General features: G+C 44.2%; 1 protein-coding gene across 3 annotated transcripts; it reads right to left on the bottom strand.

Annotated features, from left to right (window-relative positions):
* Window positions 1–494: 494 nt before the first annotated feature.
* On the bottom strand, window positions 495–21,876 carry TRAF1 (TNF receptor associated factor 1). Of its 3 annotated transcripts, XM_085076781.1 has the most exons (13): window positions 21,737–21,876; window positions 21,570–21,644; window positions 14,280–14,478; window positions 11,882–12,102; window positions 11,125–11,209; window positions 9,241–9,339; window positions 8,453–8,614; window positions 6,164–6,235; window positions 5,485–5,550; window positions 4,822–5,259; window positions 4,163–4,340; window positions 3,447–3,595; window positions 495–2,373 (listed from the first exon to the last, which is right to left on the bottom strand). In XM_085076781.1, the coding sequence occupies exons 2-13, from the start codon at window positions 21,593–21,595 to the stop codon at window positions 2,158–2,160; spliced, it is 1,911 nt and encodes a 636-aa protein (XP_084932907.1). In that variant the 5' UTR covers window positions 21,596–21,644; window positions 21,737–21,876; the 3' UTR covers window positions 495–2,157. The 3 variants fall into 3 exon arrangements, with proteins under 3 accessions (XP_084932907.1, XP_084932910.1, XP_084932909.1); XM_085076784.1 differs by lacking the exon at window positions 14,280–14,478 and having other exon boundaries at window positions 21,570–21,817; XM_085076783.1 differs by lacking the exons at window positions 14,280–14,478; window positions 21,570–21,644; window positions 21,737–21,876 and adding an exon at window positions 13,477–14,101.
* Window positions 21,877–21,904: the final 28 nt, after the last annotated feature.

The raw sequence follows: 21,904 nt of genomic DNA, 5'->3' as shown, positions 1-21,904 counted from the left end.
GATGCTGATTTAACTCACTAAAATTCTCCTTGATTTTCCTGCATCGTTTGATTTGATCCAGACCAAAAAAAAAGAAAAAAGAAAAAAAAAGAGAAAAATCACACAGAAGTGATTCGCTGGATCAGAGAGCTCTTGATATCCTTGATATCCCTCCAATCCCAGCTCCTTTGAGTGTCAGCCACTTCCTTATCAAGACGGTTTAGCGGCTGAAGATCTTGGAGATGAAAACGAGGAGTCGATTCCAGGAACAGCAGGGCTGGGAGCAGAGCCCCGAGGCTGGAAAGCACAGCGGCTCCGTGCATTCCTCACGGCCGCGGGAATGCTCCAGCTCCGGCCGTGCTGCAGGGGCAGCCCGAGCTCCGGGAGAACCTTTCCAAGGATGGAGATGCTCTGGAAGGAGCCTCGGGTCCGAGGGGTGGCTGGAATCACAATCGGAGCAGATATTTCGCTGCTTTCTGCCAGCTGTGCCTTTGGAAGGAGGAGCACTGGGCATGGGTTTGGTGTCAGTTTGTTTATTTAGCATGGATCTGATCCATGTCCGTATTTTTTTTTTTGAAAGGAGCTCTCTCTGTGTGCTCTATTGAAGAGGCTGTAAGTGCTCTCCCAGCTGGGCAGCTTAGAGGGAACAGAGATGTTCAGGGCATTTCTGCAGCACCGAGATGTTTCTGGGCATTTCCTTCTTTCTTTCCCCAGGAAGAAGGAAAGAAAAAAGCAAGGAAAAGTGTTGCAGCACAGCTGTTTGTATACCAAATCCCATCATCACATCTCTGAGTTGCTCAGTTCCCTATTCGACACTGAACACCCAAACTTTTCCTAAGTTAGTGAGCTTTATTTAGGAAATAAATAGAATTGTAAGAAAATAAGAATGATGGTAATAAATATAGCATTTGTCAACGGGATACAGCCAGGAAAAGCATGATATGTTTAGGTGAATTACTCCAGTGTGGTGACAGGGGTTGGCACATTGCTGGGAAAATAACTTTCTGTCCCTGAAAGAACGTTTGAAAGATGGAATAGAGGAGAAGACACACAGATGTGATGGCAAAGAATACCCAGTTCCTTCCCAAACAAGCTTTGATAAATATTTGTTTAGGGGGCAGGTGGTTTTGAAATTTGATGCTTCATCTCAACTAATTATTTTAAAGGCTGTTGTCAAGATAGAAGTGAGAGATTTTGCACACAACCCAGACAGTCCCAAGCTTGTCTTGCTTATAAAAAAAATATTAATTCCTTACCTCTAAAACCCAAAACAACAAAACCATTTCAGGCAGTTAATTCTATTTTAGCATGCCAAAAACTTGAACATCAGAGCAGACAAAAATATTAAGCAATAAAAAAATCGGTAATTTCTAATAAGTCACCTGCCTCGAAGGTTCAGAAGTGACTGGACACTAAACCAAACCACTGAGGGGTCCTTGCCCTGCCTGGAGCAGAGCTCTGGCCTTCCCAAGCTGTGTATCTGCAATGGGAAAGTCCAAGGGCTCATTTGGAAATCCAAGAGGTAATTCCCCCAAGGCACAGTGTAATCTGCTCCCTGTCTGCTGATGCAACACATCATCTCCGTGCAGAGCACATAAATAGAGGTCTGAAATCAACAGCAAAAAATAAATCCCCAGGGGAAGGGACTGAAGCCACCAGCGCTGTCACAGCTCACAGCTCCAAGGTCACCGGGCAGAGACACCTGATCCGAGCCTCAGGGGGAGGAATCTGCCCTTGTTCCTGCTGGGAACAGCCAAAATCCCACCCCGGGGCTGCTTCCAGCCAGGAGCTCTCCTTCCCGCCCAGCAAGGGGAGCTGCACACCCTGCAGTGCTGCCGGAGTTGGGGAAGCTCAGCCTCACTTGACACCCCACTGTCCATCCCAGGGAAGGGAATTCAGCCACAATCCCTGCCAGCCACCCCGGCAGAACCACACCCTCACCCTCCTTTTCCTCTCCAGCTAAACCCCAAGAATTGGCTGGTTTGGTGAAACAGCCACATTCCAGCAGCTGCTGCCCATCTCCAGGTGATGGGAGTGGATTTGGGGGTGCAGGCTCAGGTCTGTGGGTTTTGTGTGCACACAGAAACTAACACAAAGTCTCAAGCTGATGGGGTTTTTTTGTCATAAACTATTGACGTTCAGCAGGTGACTTCCCACACAAGCTTATTTCGGGATTTGCTAATTTGTTTCTATGATGCATTTGAGGAAAAGAGTGTCCTCTTTCACGTAGGCGTGTTTGGGGGACTGCAGTTTGGCCAAGGGGAGGAACATGGGGCAGCCACTGGCCACATTCATGTCATTCACTGGCCTCTGGAAGGAAGCAGAAGTCAGGTCTGGGCGAAAGGCGTCAATTATGTGTTCCCTGTTATTTTGGTCAAGCAACATAAATGTAACCTGAAAAACAGAATGTGGCAGTGAGGAGTTACTGGAGTGAAAAATGAACCGAGCAGGGACAGAAGTGCTGCAAAAGCAGCTGGATGCTCCACTGATAATTCAATATGAAATGTAACCAATGTTTCCAACCTGCAAGGTCAGTTCATGTGAACTCCCAGATGAAAACTTTGCTACCTCTAAAACAAAATTAAATTAGATCAAGTAAGGTATTATTTCTTGGTAGAGAACTGCAGTCCAAAGACTTTTTCCTCTCTCTCTCTCCTGACAACTTAAACAGCCCCCGGGTTTGGTTACAGTCTTTACATTCATTTTGTTCTTGTGGTTTGGAATCAGAAGAAACCACTCAGTTGCTCATGCAAAATATGTAAAAGACACAACCTAAATATCAGTATAGAATCTTCACACCTCATTACTCCCTTTATTAACTCACTGTTCTTTAGCTTGGAAAACAAAATAATCTTCTGATACAGTGAGGTTTGGGAACTTTGATTTCTACTTTTTTGGCTGCTAACTGTAGTAAAGCTATTCATAGGAAAGGCTTATAGAATTATTGCCCCACAAAGGCATTTGCCAGAGCAGAGATCAAGCCCTGCCATGGTTTCACTACTTTTCTAACCATTGTTGCCATTATCAGATCACACACACAGGAGAAAAAATAAAACCAGGATTACATCAGACATCTGTGGCACCTTTGTAAGTGGAACTCTCAGCTCACCCTTCTGACACCTTCAGGCAGCAAATTGTAATTCCCTCATAAATTGATATTATCTGTGTTTAGCAAGAGCCAGGAGAAAAAATGCATCTCTGGCTTTAGTCCAGGTGGACACAGGTTGGAATATTCCAAACACCATGTTCTGGTGTCTGAAAATCCTGCCTGGAAAAGCATGAAATATCAGCAGTAGCAGCTTTCCCCGTAAGGGACTCCAGTAAGAAACAAATTATGACCCAGAATGGCTCCTCACCTTTGGAGAGGGATATGGGAAAACACCCCAACTGCCACAAAACTCCAGAGAAAAAGCCATCTTGTGTTGACTTTTGGCTGGGATCAGGTATGGAAAAGCTTCCCTTCTTACCTTGTGCCTGAAAGGCCACGGCAGCAAAGCGTCGTAGTCTCCTTTCATGACAACGAAGAACAGGGACATGTGGGTTCCTTTCCCTGTGCCATCCCCATTCAGGTACACCCTCAGACACACCTTGTAGCCATACTTGGCAGTGTAGAAAGCTGAAAATCAGAACTTTTGGTTAGTAAAGCCTCCTTTGGGGGAAAAAAAAAAGACATAATTCTGGTATAATGGGAAAAGGTAACGTGTGACGTGGTTTGCTCTCACAGAGAGGAGAACAGACAAATCAGTATCCCCTGGAGATTATAAGCAATAAAAATTCAATGATTGGAATCCTTTTAGTGCCTCAAACCTTGGTGAAAATTACCTGTTATTAGAGACACAAGTGTATTTTACCTAATCCAATTACATCCCACATGGGAAATAGCTGCAGCCGGAGGCACGTGGTGTGAGGTGAGCTGTGGGTGAGGAGGGATGGATCCAGCAAATGGCACTGCAAGCAGCTGTGGTGGAGGGCAAAGTGCAGGAGGAGAGCCCAAACCAGAGCAGAGCTCTCTGGAAAAGCACATCCCTGGATTACAGGTCTCTGCATCAGCAGCAGCTTGCTTTAAGGAGCTGTTTTAAAGGTTCTCCTGCTGGCATGAGCAGGAAGAAGCAGAGGTGTGGAGAAATGAGGGGGGCTCTGAAGGATTTGGGTTTGTGAACACCACCTCCATCTTGTGCTTTACCTGGTGAGTACAAACCCACTGTCCTGCCAGTCACAGAGTCCTGGAGCTTCCTGCCAACGTCTGTGATTTTCCAGAGGAAGATGCCATCGTAGGAGGCTTGCTCTGAGAACAGCAGGCTCTTGTGCAGGCTGCTCAGCCCTGCATCCTTCTGCGTCAGGCAGCGATGCAGCTCTGCAATCTAGGAGAAAAATCAGTCCTCAGTCAGCCCCCCTCTCCAGGCTGTGCTGCAGGAGAGGCTGAATCCTTCTGGAGGCCTCATGTTCTGGAAGTTCCCCTTTGATTTCTCTCTAAGTGACAGCCATGTGTCAAAACAACCGGATAGAGATGTTGTTTGGGCCTCCAGGCAAAATGCTGCTGTAAGAGGATCAGGCAATTAAACAGCTCTCTTGCTTGCTCACAGTCTGATCACGGCAAACTCTGAGCAGTCAAAACCCTCAGGAATATCTCACTACCTAAATGTGGGTTTAGAGAACAAATATTAGAGATCTCCATTTGAAAATGCATCAAAGCAACAAAAGGATGCTGATGATGTGTCCAGAATTGAACACCTCACAGCTCCAACTCCCTGTCCCGATCCCTACCCCACCTCTCCCTGACATGTGTAAACATTTACTATCTATACAACAAGCACCCAGACAATCCTTGCTGGAGCTACTGACCTTCAGCTCAAGGCCTCGGATGATATTTTGATCCAGTTCACTCTGCCTCCGGAAGGCCAGGATTTCCATATTGGAGCTCTCCACCTCCTTATTGAGCACTGCCACAATATTCTCAAACACGTGCAGCTTGTTTTCTAGCTCAGAAATCACTTTCTCCCTCACAAGTTGCTGCAGAACAGACTCATCTTCAGCTGGAGAAGATCCAGGGTAACAGTCCAGTTCTGGGTCCCTGCCGATTTCCAGCCCTGCTGGGATCTGCAGCTCAGAGATGTTTTTTCCTACGTTGTTCAAGCTCAGCTCTGGCTGAGGGGTGAAGCCATGTGCAGCTCTGGCAGCAGAGCACAAGGTTGCCTTCAGCTGCCTCATGTGCTGCAGCAGAAGCAGCATGTGGTTCCCCACTGCAGATTTTTCATGCTCCTTTATCTTCTCTTTGCTTCCCTGGAAGGAGAAATCACTGTCAGTGCACCCTTTATAACCACCAAACAGCCTGGGGCCAAACCCAGTGATCCTTCAGCTCCTTGGGAGAGGCAGAGATGGAAAAACTGCAAGGTGCAGCTCCATCAGCTGTCATCAGAAGTGCTGATTCTGTTTGAAGAGACACTGCCCTGCAGGGAATTGCCAAACCAGAGTGGGACATTCCTGAAGGAACCCCTTTTCACTCACCCTAAATGAACAGCCAACTTCAGAAAAACGACATCCATCCTTGTTGGCTGAGGATGTGGAGTGGCTCTGTTGAAAAAAAATGCAGAGGAAATAATCAAACACCAATTGAAAGCAATTCTTTTATTTCCCTACAAACACCTAAGCCACAAACCTAGCAGCTATAAATCAGATTAATTCAAGTCAAGGTATCTCCACAGCTTCTGGTGTCCAACCAGACATCCATTTGAAAATGGATGGTAAATCAATTAAGAGTGTGGTTGATTGCAAGTTTCCTGCACATAGCCTGGCAGTGAAGTGTCCATCTAACAGACCCCATAATGACAGAACATAATTTAATAAAAACCACGGGGATCACATAGCAAGAACTTCTCATAAATAAAATCCTTTAAATACACTGCTGTACAGCTCCTATTTTGCTCATGCGGGTCTCACTCAATATATGAGATGAAACAAATATTTGTCAATTTTACGAGATTAATTGAGAAGATAATTTAATGAAGGTAATTGTGGGAGCAGAGAAGAGAAGGCAATCAGCAGAGCTTTGCTGGGATGTAAAGAACACCCAGATCCAACTGCTGGATCTGAAGATATTCCCAGACATTCATTTAATCTAAATTAACAAATGATAATTTTATTAATTGAAACAAAGCAGCATTGCACTCACTCATCTTTCACCCACCTTCTCCTTTGATGCTGTTTCTGTTTGCACAGGTTTTTGTTCCTTACCCAAACTGCCTTCACATGAATGTTCCTGTCATTAACACAAGAAGGAAAAAATTCAGTGCCTTATTTAATGATTGACCTGCAAGGTCACCCTGGGATATTGGATGAAAGATTGGCAATGTGTGAGTGTTGCCAGATTCAAACCAAAGTTATTTGTGCACACACACAAAAATGTACACTCACATGTATGCACACTCACATGTATGCACACTCACATGCATGTACACTCACATGCATGTACACTCACATGCATGCAATGACAAGCAGGTGGGTTACAAAATAAGAAGCAACAATGACCAGCAGAACAGGAAATTCTATATTCACACAGATATATATATCTATATATCTGTGTAATGTATACACAGATATATATGAATATAAACAGGTCACAGCACAGGAAACTCCAATATAAATTCAAACTCAAATATAATTCAAATATAAACTCTTCTTGCATTGATTTCATGCAGTTTGCTCAATGTGCAGACCCTTCCTGCATCCTGCTTTATGAACACTTTGGAGGCTGGAATCCAAATTTTCCATCATGATGTGCTAATGCAAAATGCATCACCACTCACAGGAGGCTTCCTGCCATTTCTGGCTCCAAGAAGGGTAAAGTGATTCCCCTGCCATTGGTTCCTGTAATATCTGTATTTAACACTGCAACTGTCAGCTTTCCATTCACACTCTTCAGAGGGGGTGGCTTTAATCTCTACAAACTCCTTTGCATATCAGTTCTGAGGTTTCCCTTTCGATTCTCAGAAATGCAGCCATGGGTTTTTCTCACTCTCTAACTCATTTTTAACACCCTCTGTCTTGCCATTGAACAAAATATGCCTTTATCTTACTCATTTCTGCTCCTTTACTCCTTCAGATCACCAACTCCTTGAGGGGGAGAGAAGTTTATTTAAAAATAGAGAAATATTAAAAAAATCACAAGACCTATAACTGAATGAATAACATGAAGAGAGTGAGAGCAGAGCCCCAAACTTGCTATTTGCTCCCAGAACGTTGTGGACACATGGAATAATCAAATTATTCACACAAACAATCAAAACCCTTAAGTCGGTGCAAGTGTAATAAAGCAGATCATGCCACCAGAACTTTACAAACACTACAGGAGGCAGAGAAAAAGCAACACCCCAAGGCCAACCCCCTGCTTGGTTGCCAAGGTTTCCCGACCAAAATATTAACTCGGCGGTAGCTGAGAGGAATGAGTGGGAGGAAAGCTGTTGTGAAGCTGCTGGAGCTGCGGTGTCAGAGCCCCGGGAGAGAAGGGTGCTCAGGGAACAACCGAGCTTGGGTTTCCCCCTCCAGCCCCAGGCTGAATTTGAATTCACAGCAGACTGAGAAGGATTTAGTGTTGCCACCTTCTGGTGCTCACAGTTTGTGGGAAAGTCTGGATTTAGCACTGGGAGATGTGCCTGGGTCCAGATTCTGCTCTCTGTAGGTTGGTAAGGTTCATTCCTTACAAACAGAAGCCAAAGCTTCCCAAGGAGCAGATTTTAGCAGAGCACCTGATTCTTACCCCAGGAGGACTCTTAACTCCTTGTAAGTCTCTCAGCTCAGGATTTGGAAAGGCATCACTTCATGACACTTTGGACATGCAGAGGTACCACTGCTATTTACATCTTTGAAATATTCCCAGCCCTCCTGCCATGTGGGTCTGTAATCACTGCCCAACTGCAAGGCTGGCAATTGGTCTCTTGAAATCATTTGGGGGGGGAAATATGCATGGTTTTGAGCAAGTAACATTAAAAAATATATAGTAAATATGTTTGAATAGTCACTGAGATATTTGTGGCAGATTCAGAGTATGATCTTCTTGGTCTATGGACACTGCTGGTGATTTGGAGATTTATACCTGAGCAGATCTAATAGGAATAATATCTGAGAGAATCCTGCCTTAAACATTTGCGGGTGGTTTTAGTTTGAATAAACTCCAGCCATTTTAAAGGTCCATTCCCTACTACTGTCTGTGCTTTTCTGCTTCTCCCTCACATCATGGGATGAGTTTTGAGCCAGGAGCTGAAACCTGGGCTGCCCAGTCCCTGTGGGAACACATGGGTGCTTTGTCACATCACCAGCAGATTATCACATCCAGCTCATTTGTCCTGTGTGGAAAAATGATCAAACTCAGGAAAACTAAATATTCTCCGAGTGCAATGAAATCAGGATGGAAAAACAGCATCATGGATTATTTAAACCATTAATATAAAGCCTTTATTTGAGAGAGGAATGTTCATACCTGGTATTCAGAGCTGGCCAAGCTGCACTGGCACTGCTGACACACTGTCACATTATTGACACATCCATTTTCCAAGTGATCTGCCAGCTTCCTTCTCATCACCACGTGCCCACAGCCAGTGTGACAAGGGATCAAAGCATATTCACACAGACTCTGATGCTCCTGCAAGTGAAAAGTTATAAAGGAACCTGTAAAGTGCTGATTCACATTTATCTATAAATAGTCTCTGTTCTGGCAGCCCAGGGCTCTGACCTGCATTTCTTTGAAATTGGGTGAAGTCCCACTGCACAAAGTTACTGAGATTACTGGTGAAAAATTCACCAGCTTTACTGGGGCTATTTTGTTAATTATTAATTTTTAAAAAATCCCCAAACCAAAACCAAAACCAAACAACTTTTGGTAAATTCAAACATGAGGTCTCCCTTAAACAACCTCTTAGGCCTTTTGTTTAAAAATAACATGATCCTGGTCCCAGCTTTCTCCCCTGTTTTAATTATTCAAATTTTCATGGCAGATTCACAAATCTTGCCCATTTAAATATTTCACATGGAGCATTTCATATCAGTCTGAAAAGATTGATGAATACAATCAATACATTGACACAAGGCAGGAAACCTTCCACAGATCAATGGCACATTTTTAGATTCTTTGTTGGTATAAACCACAACATTGACACTGATTCTAATTAATTGCATACATTTTTTTGCTGATATCCTGGTTTCATTGTCTCTCTGTCCCCATTCCAGTAGGACTGCATATTAATCTGAATAAACTCTATTTCAACATACTTCAAAATCTTTCATGATACCAGACCAGCTGCATCCAAGGGTCACACAGTGGACTCTGAGCTCAGAAATCTCTTTATTAATGGCAGCATCACCAAAAGCCTGGAAAGAAAACACAGTAAGGAAAAAAACCACTGCAGTATGCATCCTTGGAATAGGAACAGGGTGGCAGAAATCCACATCTTGATAAATCTTTTTTGTTGTTGTTTTTAATTTACTGTACTTCACTTGCGACCTGGCAAGTTAATCTTAGTGTAGTAGAAACCCAAATAGTTATTAAATGCATTTATTTCTTAGCATTCAAAAACAATCTATTTGACATTATATTAATTTACTGAAAATAAGCCCAGAAAATAAAACAGCTCTGATCTTACATTTCTTTTCACAGAAGCCTGAAATATTTCACACGCAGCCAATGTGCTGACAGGACCCTAACTATGGGGTCCCTTAATGAATGCATTTCATTATCGAGGTCATTAACACCTCCTAAACGTGCTGCAGAGAGGATTGGGAGTGCTCTGCACTGAGTGCACTGCTCAGATTTGGGCTGTTTCCATTTAGCAGGCACTGTGTGCTAAAAAAATACGAACCAGATGGGAGTGGGGTTTGATTTTTGCTCCATGTAGATTTTTGGATTATGTTAAACATGAAGAATTGTACAATTCTTATGTAATTATGAAATACTGCACACGTTAGTATTATATTTTGCACTATTAAAATGGATACCTTGACACAAGAAGAAACCCTGCAAAAGGCATTTTCTTTTTTTTTAATACTCTGGAGGTAACTAGAGTGCAGAGAAGTGCAGATTTCCCATGGAATAACACAGAGCAAGAAGAGGGAGGAAAGTATTTATAAACGATGCCCACGTTTCAATAAAGTTCCCTAAAATCTATGCAGCATTTGTTGGAAATTATCTGAACAGGCAGATCCCCCTCCCTTGCTGGTGCCTGGCTGTGTCTGGACAGCCAGCAGGCAGAATAATCTGCCAGGCAGAGCAGAGTGGGGTTTGTTCACAGCCAGCCACCCACAGAATTTGCAGAAATTCCCAGCACACTCAGGGAGAACCCCACAGCAGAGAAATCCCAAACTGGCAGTCGAAGCAGGATGAGTTCACAAGGGTTCAGCTGCACCTCTTTGTGCATGAAATCTGTCATTGGGAAATTTATTGCAGAATTGAGGATTTTTTCTGGGATATTCCCAAGTTCAGTATTAACAGCAGATCTATTATTGTGCTGCAGCCACTTCCTAAATTTGGGCTTTTATGCCACTGTCAGCTGCCTATTTGTTTGCATTTTCCCCTAAAAACTTTAGACAAATTGTGTGTCTGTTGATATCCCTGCATGTGACCAGAGAGGAGGGGAGAGACAAGCTGGGATGGCTTTATGGCCCAGTTTGTATTTGGGATATAGAATAGCACAGCAATTGGTCTGAAAAATCACACAAGAAGAGATCTGCACCTTAAATTACAGATGAAACATTTGCCAGTGCATAGTTTGTATCAATTATTAAGTTCAGCTTCATTTTTGAAGGGTACAAGAAGCCATGAGGTTGGAAAATCCATTAAAATACTTCCTGAGGATACCAAGTAACAGTTAAGACATATTATTACAAGTAGGAAAGCACCAGTTACTTTGAGACAATAAAAAGTTAATCATATGGAAGAGTTTTGGGATTTTACGTTGCAGAACCTGGATTTGGAAAGTCCTAAGGCTGCCATTACACTTTTCAAAATCAGAAACTCTGGGAAATCCAAGTTATTAAAGGCTAAGTTAAAATGTGTAACTATCAACTGCTATTGCATTTTATATTATTCCCTTCTGAACTCCAACGATGACTACAGAGAATGGTTCATGATAAATTAATGACCTGTGAACTACAACTTACCCTTTCTTCTGCCAATAGGCTTTCCTCACTTAGAGTGTTGGGATCTTCCTCTTTGCATTTCTGGCAAATTGCATTTTTATTGTTTCTGGCAAAAAGAATGAAGAAGTAAATAACAATTCATTGGTGTACTGCAGTTTAGGTCTTTGTATAGGTACTGACACCAATAAAACCAATAAATAATTGTGATTTCCACTCAGAATCCACAGCCCTTGTTCATGAAAGGGCCAATTCTTGAACATACTGATGTCAAAAAAGCTTTGCTCTTCTGTTCTTCAAGATCAGGACTGTGCCCATTCACCTTAACTGTATTTCAGTAAAATAAGGGCAGCCTGGACCATAAACAGGAGTAAAGATGGAAAGCTACTTATCTCATGAACTATGCAAAAACATCATGCAGGAATGAGATAATGTGAAAACTAAAGTCCTTTAAAACACAGAAAATGCCCATTTTGCCAAGACAGATATAGACATATAATCCTATAACATCCTTTATCAAAAGACTGTAAGTCCCATGGAAGGATTAAGCCAGCCTTGGACCAGTTCTTCAAGGTTAAATCAGAATTATTATGTCACAGATAGAAAACTCTGTCAGGCCCTGTAATCCACCCTGAACACTTCCAGGATGGAAATGAGGAGGAGGCAGAGAGTATCCTGCAGTCCACCATGGAAAATCCTCCCAGACAGGAAAACCACAGCAGGACAGGGAGCCCCAGAGGGATCACAGTGTGTCACCCCAGTGGCACAAGGCAGGACATACCTGACGATCCAGGTGAGGCAGGCAGAGCAGTACCTGTGCCCACACAGCGTCTGCAGGGCTTTCTTCAGGATGTTGTTGCAGTTGCTGCACAGGTACTTCTGGCCAGGCACATCCTCACAAATGTTGGTGGGGTATCCAAAAGGAAATTCATTTTCATCAGGAGAAGAGCCAGGGGTGTCCTGCAGGCTCCTGGGGGTGTTCTCAGCCATCTGAAGGGAGCACTGAGAGAGAGAAGGAAAAACAGCCAGCTGCTCAAAAACACTGCCTTTGATGGGAGAGGATGTATCAGAGCCCTCAGACCTGAGCAGTGACAGAGCTGGGTCTGAAGTGACAGTGACCAAATGTCACGGTGGGGTTTGACCTGCCACCAGCAGGAAATTACTGTATACCTTTAAAATTTCCCTCAAACGCAACACGGAAATGGACAGTGTCTTAAAATGGGGGGTTGGGGTTTTCTTTCAAGAGTTTTTAGCTCATAAAAAGGTGAGTTACAGTCCCATCAGCCCCCATCACACAGGATTGCTTCTGTAGAGTAAATCCCCAACCACATTCAATTCTCAGCAGCCAAAATTCGTGATTTCTCTTCACAGACACAGAAACTGAGCAGCTGGTGTGTTGACAGTGACTTCCCTGAAGTCATGAAACTCGTGATGAAATGACAAAGGAAATCCCAAGCCCACAACCCCTCAATGCTTGTGCTCTTACCAGGCATACCTGGAGACACATGACAAGGTCTCATGCATATCTAGTTTGGTTTGGTTAATACAGACTGTGCAGTGGGATATTTTTGGAAATGCAGCCAAAACTGATTCTGGTGTCTCTTGTGAAGTTCAAGGAAGCTTTTTACCCAGGGACCTGGTGCAGTTTGATCACAATAATGCCTTTTTAAAGCTATTTTTCCCCCATAACAGTACTGTATATAATCTATCTCAGTATTACCAATAGTCACACTGACTAAGAAATCTCCAAAAAAAATGAATGAAGGCTGCCGTGGGCAGGCCGGGCTGGTGCTGTGACCGCCGTGAGGTGGGCAGGGCACACCCTGGGGTTACAGCTCTGCCCTGGGAGCAACCAGCCTTTCCACGGCCTGCCTTAGCCAATTCCCTTGGCCTCTGCAGGTATTTATTCAGCAGTGACCGCAGGGCTGCCCAACCTGCCGGAGCTTTACATCCAACCCGGCGACACAAACGTCATGGAAGCGGCTCGGGGGTGTCGCGGGTGGGTGCTGAGGGGACAGGGCAGACGAGCCGCCCCCGGCCAGCCCAGCCCCGGCTCCGTTCAGCGGCACCGCCCGTGATCCGCAGCCCGGCACGGAGCGCTCCGGCCGCCCCGCCTCGGGGGTCTCTCCGCCCCATCCCGGCTCAGCGGGGCGGAGAGCGGCCAGGACCCCGAGGAGCCCCCGCTGTCCTCCGGGTGTTGCCGGGGCGCGGCTCGGGCACCGGGCCCGTTTGTCGGGAGCCGCGGGCGGTTCCCCGCAGCGGGAGGCGGGAGGATGCGGCGGGGCCCGCTGCCCTCCATCCCTCCCTTCCTTCCCTCCATCCCTCCCTTCATCCATCCCTGCCGCTCCCCTGCATCCCTCCCTGCCGCTCCCGTACCTGAGCCCGCCGGGCCGGCCGGGCTCTCACCGCGGGCACCGGAGCTGCGGCCGGGCGGCTCGGCTGGATTTCGGCGATGCTGCCTCGCTCCGGCCGGGAGGAGCGGGCAGCCCGGACCGCGCCCCGGGGCTGGCTGCAGCGGGGCTTCCCCTGCTCGGGGCACCGCCGCTGTCCCGGGAATTGAGGGAGGAAAAGCCCCGCGGAGCGAATTCCCCCGGGCCAGCCGAAAGGGCGAATCTGGCGGCTGGTTCCTGAAAGCGGCGCGGTGCGGTGGCTGACATGCTGAGCCGGGACTCACTCAGAAAGTCCTGCCTGCCCAGAGCGCGGGCACAGCGCCAAGTTGCCCTGCACAGCCCTGTGGGCTCGGGGCAGCCCCTGCCCCAAATCCGGGACAGGAGCCTCGATTCCCTCGGGAACCTCCGGGAAACATCGCCGGGGAAGCCTCGCTGTGCCTCAACCTCCAACGCAGCTCGGAGGTAGCACAGCAGGTAACCCAGGAGTTCAGTAATGTCTGCAAAACCTTCTTAGAGTGCAGTAAAGATTCTACAAAGGGAGTTTCACTATCAGCAGAAGGTCCTCTTAACCCCTGACACAGCTCACTTTGCTGCCAGCCTATCTAGGCTCTGACAGAGGATTCAGTCAGAAAGAGAGCTGTGCATGCAAATCTGCTCACTCTTCCTCGCGGGGAATATCCCCGGGGGCGAGTCCCTGCTCAGCATCAGAAATCAAAAGCCGAGGTGTTTCTCTAGGTGCTTCACTGGGCTGTTAATTGCTGCACTGCCAAGAGCCATCAGCCGCAGTACCTGTGAGACTGGGAGCTGCTGAGGAGTCACGGCACAGCAGGGTTTGCCTGCAGTCTGGCACCTCCCTGAGCTGGCTGTGCTCAGACACACACCACACACGCTCCAGTTGCACTTCCCTCCTCGCTGGGCTGGTCTGCAGCGTGTCTGTGATGCTGATCTGATGGAGATCCGGATGCAGAGCTGCAGTTCTAACTCAAATCTAAGAGGACAGGGTGATACAGCCTCAGTTAGTCCTTGGCCTGAAGCATCTGCTCTCATTCTGTTGTTAAAATTCATCACTAGTCAATGTGGCCCAGGCAGTCTCTGCCAGGACGTGAGTTCATTTCTGAAAGATATTTAAAACAAAATTTTTAATGTGGTTTTTTAAAATTTGGGGATATGAGTTGTAAGACATAATTTTAGAATCAGTGTTACACCACAGGGTTAGGTTTAGGGATGAAGTGGCAGCCTCACCTCTTCCCTGTGCCCTTAATTCACTACTTTTCTCTCATTTTGAGACTTGAAAGTTTTTGTGACACCTCTGTCTTCAAAGGTGCTGAATTACACAAAGAAACTAAAGATAAGGCTTTGGTACTTTCCAAACTAGAGAGATTTCCTGTGGTAAATTTCCCCCACATGAGATCAGTTAACTGAAAACAGGATGTGGCTCAGAGAGAGATTAAAATGTGAAGCTTTACTTTACTGCAGAGCCATTCCACCAGTGCTCAGCATTGCAGGGCACTGTGTTACTATTTAAGGGGAATGACCATTTCATATCCTGGGGGAAAAGTGCAGAAGGAAATATATTAATATATTAAATATTACCCTTTAAAAATAAGCCAAGGTCTCGAGATTTTTAATGCAACAGATTTCATATGACACTTAAGATGGAATTGAGGCTCAGATGCTCTGCATTTTAAAGACTAGTCAAAATGAGAATTGCATTTCAGAGAGATGTTTAAGATAGGGATGGCTCATTCTATGAAAACATAATTTTAAATTAGCATAAATTAGCTGGAAATGTGCACTTGTTCTAGGAAAACCTGAAAAATGGGTAAAACACAGGAAGGAAAAATTGCTAATAAAAGCAAATCCAGTCCCCAGGAGATTCAGTACTTCTAGGAACTGGAGCTGAGTGCCTCAAATCAAGATTGCTGCCTGTTCAGAGCTCTGATACGAAGGAATTCTGTAACTTCCACACTATTACTGCTTTTCTGAATTAAACAGTGTCTGTGAGATTTCATCAATTCAAGATTTAAAAAAGAAGAAGCACTACATTTGATATATTGTTATCCTCAGCAAACTTGACGGCTTTGCCACTATTCAACCTCTTGTCTCTAATAAAATCTTTTTAAATATTTTTTTCAGTTTTATCTGTCTGGGCTGACTACCAGCTGTAGCTCTGCTTTGCTATAGTGATACCCTGAGGACCAACCCAACTCTCATTACAGGAGAAGGAAAGTTCCCCACTACATTTCATAAGAGCTGCACTGGAATCCTCAAAGAGACATCAGGAATCAATTTGATTTCCTTCATCCCTGCTTGGCCTCAAGATTTTTCCCAGATCATATTCTCAGTAAGACAGTATTATCCTCAGCTTCCTAGGAATTTTTCCCTCAAAGAATAGATGCTTTGGAGCACCTCTTCAGCATTTGACAGGAGAAAAGCACCCATAAATAGATACAATATATCTATATATCTGTATATCTGTGTGTCTTATTTCAGTCACTCACTAAAGCAGTTTCCACAAGCCAAGCCAAGGAATCACCCTGAAGAGGAGAGAGAAAACAAAAGTATTTCTCTCTGTCACAGTGGCCTTGATGGTTTCCTACAAGCAAGAGCATTTCAGAATAAATCATGAAGAGATTTCCAAGCCTGCAGAATTCTATTTTAGGCAGCCAGGCAGATCTTCTGAACATTCAGAAGTTCCCTGGTGGTCTCCAGCCTCAGTCACTGTGCCCCCAGAGCAGGGCAGACGTGGGGTGCAGAGGGAGAGCCCAGCATGGAGCAGTTTGTGGCAGTTCCCTCAAAGCTCAGCTCTGCTGCAGCCTGGCCACATGAAGGGGTTTGCTGCACTTGTGGTTGTGCTTCTGTTCTCTTAACGTACACAGAGCCTGAGCTAAACTGGAAAATTCTGAGCTGCTTATTTCCATTCTTAATGCTTTGGAGAGAACTCTGGGAATGGGAGCTGTGCCCACGGGGAAGACTGCCAAAACACTCTTCCAAAGCTCTGGATGTGACATGAAAAAACAAGTTCAGATTCAGTATCTTTTGACTCGAAACCAGCTGGGAAAATGTGGATATTCTATTGATTGACTGGGACTAATTAGTGGAAACAGAAAAAGGAAACATCAGATTTATTTAATGTCTTCGTTAATTCTCATAAATGACAAGAACTGAGGGGGGGTGAAGGTTATGGTAAATCTCCATTAACCCTTTCAGAAATCGCTCATTTTGCTATTAACAGTTAAAAAAAACCCAAGATGTTTAGAAGATGTTTTCCACATGACAGAAGCAGAAAGGGACTGACTCTGCATCTCTCTTCCACTCAACCATAATTCCCTTTGCTATTGTAGGATGACTAATAGCATCAGGCTCAGCGTTCCAATAGTATTTTTCAGTGTGATTCATAATCCTGAGTAATTTCCACACCACCACTGACATGTCTATCTGTACCTGTATTTTATGGGCAACACACCCAGGGAACACAGAAATTCCAAGTGTTATCTGAGGTTTCACAAAAGGAAAACAAAATCCTCTTTATAGGTGTTGTAAAGAAAAAACAAAGCCCTCACCAAAATAGTGGTACAATAAGAAGGAAAATGCCTGAGTGTTCACAAACCAAGATGTTTTTAAGGAGGAATCAGGAGAAAGGAAAATAAATTTTAAGCATAGGAGGAGCCTGAATGAAAAAGTAAAGTTGGAAGTGGGGAAAGCAGGTATAAAGAGTAACAGGTCTGCTCTGAGCAGGGGAAAGCAGGTAAGGATTTAAGTAATAAAAGAGTCCTCTCGTGAGGCCAACCTCTTGGCAGCTGGGAGTGTTGGGACTCCAAAAGCTCAACATCCCAGACATGTTCCCAGCAGCGTCCCTGGAATTCGGCCAAGGAAACAAAACTTGTAGCTCCACGTCCAACATCTGAATCATAAACTGGGTGTTGAAAGCCCAAAGCCAGAGAAAGAGGCACACAGTGCTCAGGCAGGGAATGCTCCATCTGTCCAGGGTCAGCAACTGGGGGAGCCTGGAAGGAACCAAATCCCAGCCTGGTTTGGAGGGCAGCAGTTGGGAATTGTGGAGAAGTTTCACAAGAGAACTTTGGGTTTCCTTGGGGCAAGATAGGGACTGGAAGGAAATCCAGTATTTCCTAAATCTGATTCTCTAAAATCCAACACGTTTTCTTATTGTGAATATCTTGTTTCAAAGCCCAGGGATTGTCCTGGGAAGTGGTTCTGGGCTGGGATTAACCCCAGTTGAGAACTGGGCAGGATCACCACAGACAAGGGGACACAGCAGCTCATGGAGGTTTAGATCCATCCCCCAATTTCTGCTATCAATCCATGGAAGCCTGCTGAATTATGTCCCAGATTAATTTCATTCCCCATGATTCCATAGGAAGTTTTTCATCCTACCTTGTTTTTGAGACTCCTGACCAAAAGAGAAGCTTAGGAAAAAAACCACCTTTTAATATTACATCAATTGGTGACTCCAAACTTCTGGAACTACACCAGTGCTGGAAATGAATACCTATTTCTACCTCCCTGTCAGAGCCTGGGGATGAATATTCTCTAGGACCTTACGGCAGAAGGTTTTAATGGAAAATTTTATGATTTAGGCAGTGAAAATGACATTTTTATGGCATATTGCTTTTTATAAATAATGAAGGAAACCCAGCTAATCAGAGCCTGGCAGAGACAGACAACTCAGCCATGCAGTAAATGAATGACTTCAGTCACAGCTGCCATTTGAGCCCAATCTGTCACCAACACCTCCGTTTATGTCTGTATATTGCAAATCACCTTTCAGCAGGTAGAAACTGGCACGGTGAAACGTGAATCTCCTGCAGTGGGGATGTGTGAGGTGTTCCTAACATATTTCCTCTTAGGAAAGCAATTTCCCCATTGACTTTTTGTGCTGCAATTGAAGAAATCCTGTATGTGCAGATCAGGGCATCAAGGGCAGCTCCTCCAAAAGAATGATTTGGTTTAGCTGAGGATGTTCTCCATGGGCTCACAGAACAAACGGCAGGGAACACAGAACAGAATGTGCTGCTGAGGCTCCTCTTGGAAAGCCAAGTGAGACAACTCAAGCCCATGTCAGGACGCCTTGGAGCCTCAGTGCACCAAACCCAGCTCTGAACCTCTCTGTGCTCTTTAAACTGGCACCAGTGGGGCTGCTGCTGTCCAGAGAAAATAGATTTTCCACTGTAAACCCCAATTTTGGGGGTTTAATATCTCAGCTGATTCTAAGTGTGTCAAATAAAACTTTTTGTTTGCTTTACTTGTAAAAGAAATTGCCTTTTCAGTTGTCAAGTTTTTCCCTATTTCCTTATAAACAAAGGAACTATATTCTGAGCCACAGTACCTTAGGAATAATCTGCATTTCGTGACTTCTGGCTATGAATGAGGGTAAATATAACCATTTCATAAATAATCCCCTGTGTGTCACAAATATTTCCTGGGATAGAAAAGAAAGGGTTGAATATAGTAAGCTTTACTCAGGGTTTCTCTGCTATTGTTTTCTCAACTTGAATGTTCTTTTTATGAGAGTTGTGGTGTTTAATTCAGTTTAGTATTTTCCAGGAAATCGGTTGCTTCTTAAACATGGATCCAAATTCCAAGTTCATTCAGAACTTGAAAAGCAAAATTTAACACAAGGACTGGAATTTTGTAATGATCCAGCAACTGGCAAAACCAAACTCTTAGTTCCCCAGAGAATGAAAGAGCCAAACCCAGATATTTCTCCTAATTAGAGATGAAAACATTATTAAATATCCTAAAAATTGAAAGCATATGTAACTCCTATAAGGTGGGTGTTTTACTGGAAAATAACTGACAGCCATGCCAAATTTCTGTGTGTTCTGATGTAAGAATTCAGCAGGAGATTAAGAACACATTTTGCTGGGAGACATGTCTAAACATTAACATTTACATAGACTGAAAATAAGCCCCTCTAGGTAGGGTCAAGTGAGACAACCCACGGTGGAAGAACACCAAACTGGCAGCACCCTGAGAGTGATTTTTTTTAAATTACAAAACAATCTTCACTCAAAAGAAGAAATGGATTTCCTTACTATGTGTTTACTCATCTCTTCCACAGATGGATCTACAGACCTCTGTCAGCTGATTCCACAACTCTTTTGTTTGGGAAAACGGGTGTTAGAGATTATTTATTAAAAGTTTTGAACTTGATAGGAAACTTACCAAGGATGTTATTCAAGGATTTTGCATCGCTCCCCCTATTTACTCAGAAGAGAGGCTGTCCCTACACTGAACATCCTCATTGCTGTGCAAAGATAGAAAAGAATTTTGGTGAGATAATCTGCCTTTGCATTGCCCAAATGCACTAAACAAATTCACTATGATGAAGTGAATATTTCTCCTCCAGCTAATTTCATATGTGAGTCTAGCATCATAATTAAAATAAAAATTATGTAGTAACTTGGGCTTGTATCCTCCTAGCTCATGGGAGCATTTTTCTCTTCCACTTAGTATTTCATACATGTGTTTGTGTCAGCCAAGAAAGAATTATAACAGTCACTACAGAGGTATTAAAAAGTAATAATATTAACCTGCAGTAGGGATTTACCATTCTTCTTCTAAAATTTGTAGGATATTCCTAATTCCAAAGCATTTTTGACAGAGCACGTGGCTGAGTAAGCCTACCTAGGGCTTGTGGCATGTCCTGAAAAATTACACCCACAAAATCACTCCTTCCCTGCTCAGGAAACAATGGCCAGAGAAAGGCACCCTTTGGCTCGCTCCCTGAATTAATCACAGCACTTTGGCACAGCCCAGCAGCTTTCAGCCCAGACCAAAGTGTGAGTTTCATGTGTCACTGTGCACAACAGGCTGGAATTTGGGCTATTCAAGTCACTCACCAGCTTGGATCATTGAGATTAATTTCTGGTTGCGATGAAAAGAGAAATTAGTTCATTTGGTGATGCTTAGCTGTCTAAAAACCAGTAAAACACAAATGGAAATGCACAGAAATAGGTGGTTTTTTGAGAGCTAAAGGATAACACAATATTAACCCATAGACTTGTTATAATCTGGAATTCAACCAACTCGGGTCTGCCAACAGTATCCAGGGAGAATCACATTCGAATGGCATCTGGTGAGTTTTCTGATTCAAAGGGAAACATATGAAAAAGGAATAAAAGCACAATGCCCCAACTTATTTAACTGCCCTTAGTGGGTCCTGCTTTCAGAGATGATCTGTGCAGGCAAGGTCAGTCATCCATACTCTTGGAAAAGGGAGGATAAATCTGTCCTGGAGCACTCAGCTTTCTGGGCTGCTTCATTAGCATGGAGGCAGAGCAGTCACCTCTCACCAGGGGCTGCCTGGCCTTTGGGAACACTGCAGGAGTGGGGCAGGGAAATGTGTTTTTCTGGAAGCTCTACAGCCCTGGCTGGGGATTCAAAGGCTGGAACATTTGGAGACTTGAACATCACACACATAAACAAGTGAGAACAGAAAAACACTGTGTACAATTCAGATAGAAAGGCACCACTCTGATGTCCAGAATCCACAGCAAGCTTGGAAGTACAGAATGTGTTTTGGAATAATTTCCATTTCATAATCCAGATGAGTCACCTAAGAAGTGATTATTCCACGAATTTCCATGTTTGCTGGGATTAATCCTGGGAGTTGTTCAGTGCCTCAGAACTATCCGACCATGAGTCTCTAAGGTTGGTGTGGCACTGAGCTCTGAAATCTCTCCCATGCCATTCCCATCCTCTCTTCTATTTAAGAGCAGCATTTTTATACGTTATTTTTCACTCAGGTTCCTGGTCTTCAGGAGCCTTTTTGTACTCTGGCTCACTAAAAATCAATTCAACTTAAATGTCACAAGTCACCTGTGAAAACAAGATGTGCTCCTTGTTATTTAAGGAGCTAATTAGGTCTCACACTACACAGATACCAGTTCAGAAGTAGAAATGTTTACAGGTGGGCTGTCTAGACAATCCCACTGAGCATTTCCATGTACTTCTCCCTGCAATTTGAATTTATATCCAGTTATTACTGGACACAGTGTGAGCTTCTTGCGCTTCTTAGAAAGTTTGGAGGATTAAAAAAAACAGTCAAATACTCACAGAGCCAAAATTAAAAATTGCATCATCTCTGACTATCTTCTTTCCACATCTTAAATGTCCTGGATTGAGATATTCCTAAGAGAGAGGGAAAACAGTAATTTTAAAGTTCTTGGATGTGCTCCTTTTGGGCAACTCTTCAATATAAATAAAAATGCGTGCAACTGTACTTTGTATCAAACTCTCCTCTCAGTTTTACTGGGAACCAAGCTGATTTGTGCCAGGAGCAGAGAGCAGGAAAATTGGCCCTTCATCTGCCACTTTCCTGGAGGCAAGGCAAGATTTTTAACTGTCAAATCCAGTAATCAAATGCAAAGCAACATTTGTTTTAATCTACC

This window comes from Lichenostomus cassidix, chromosome 17 (genome assembly GCF_008360975.1).
Source record: "Lichenostomus cassidix isolate B80296 chromosome 17, HeHo_3.0, whole genome shotgun sequence".
Taxonomy (NCBI): domain Eukaryota; kingdom Metazoa; phylum Chordata; class Aves; order Passeriformes; family Meliphagidae; genus Lichenostomus; species Lichenostomus cassidix.
Note: the sequence above shows the minus strand (reverse complement) of the source record. Positions and strands in the feature narration are given on the sequence as shown.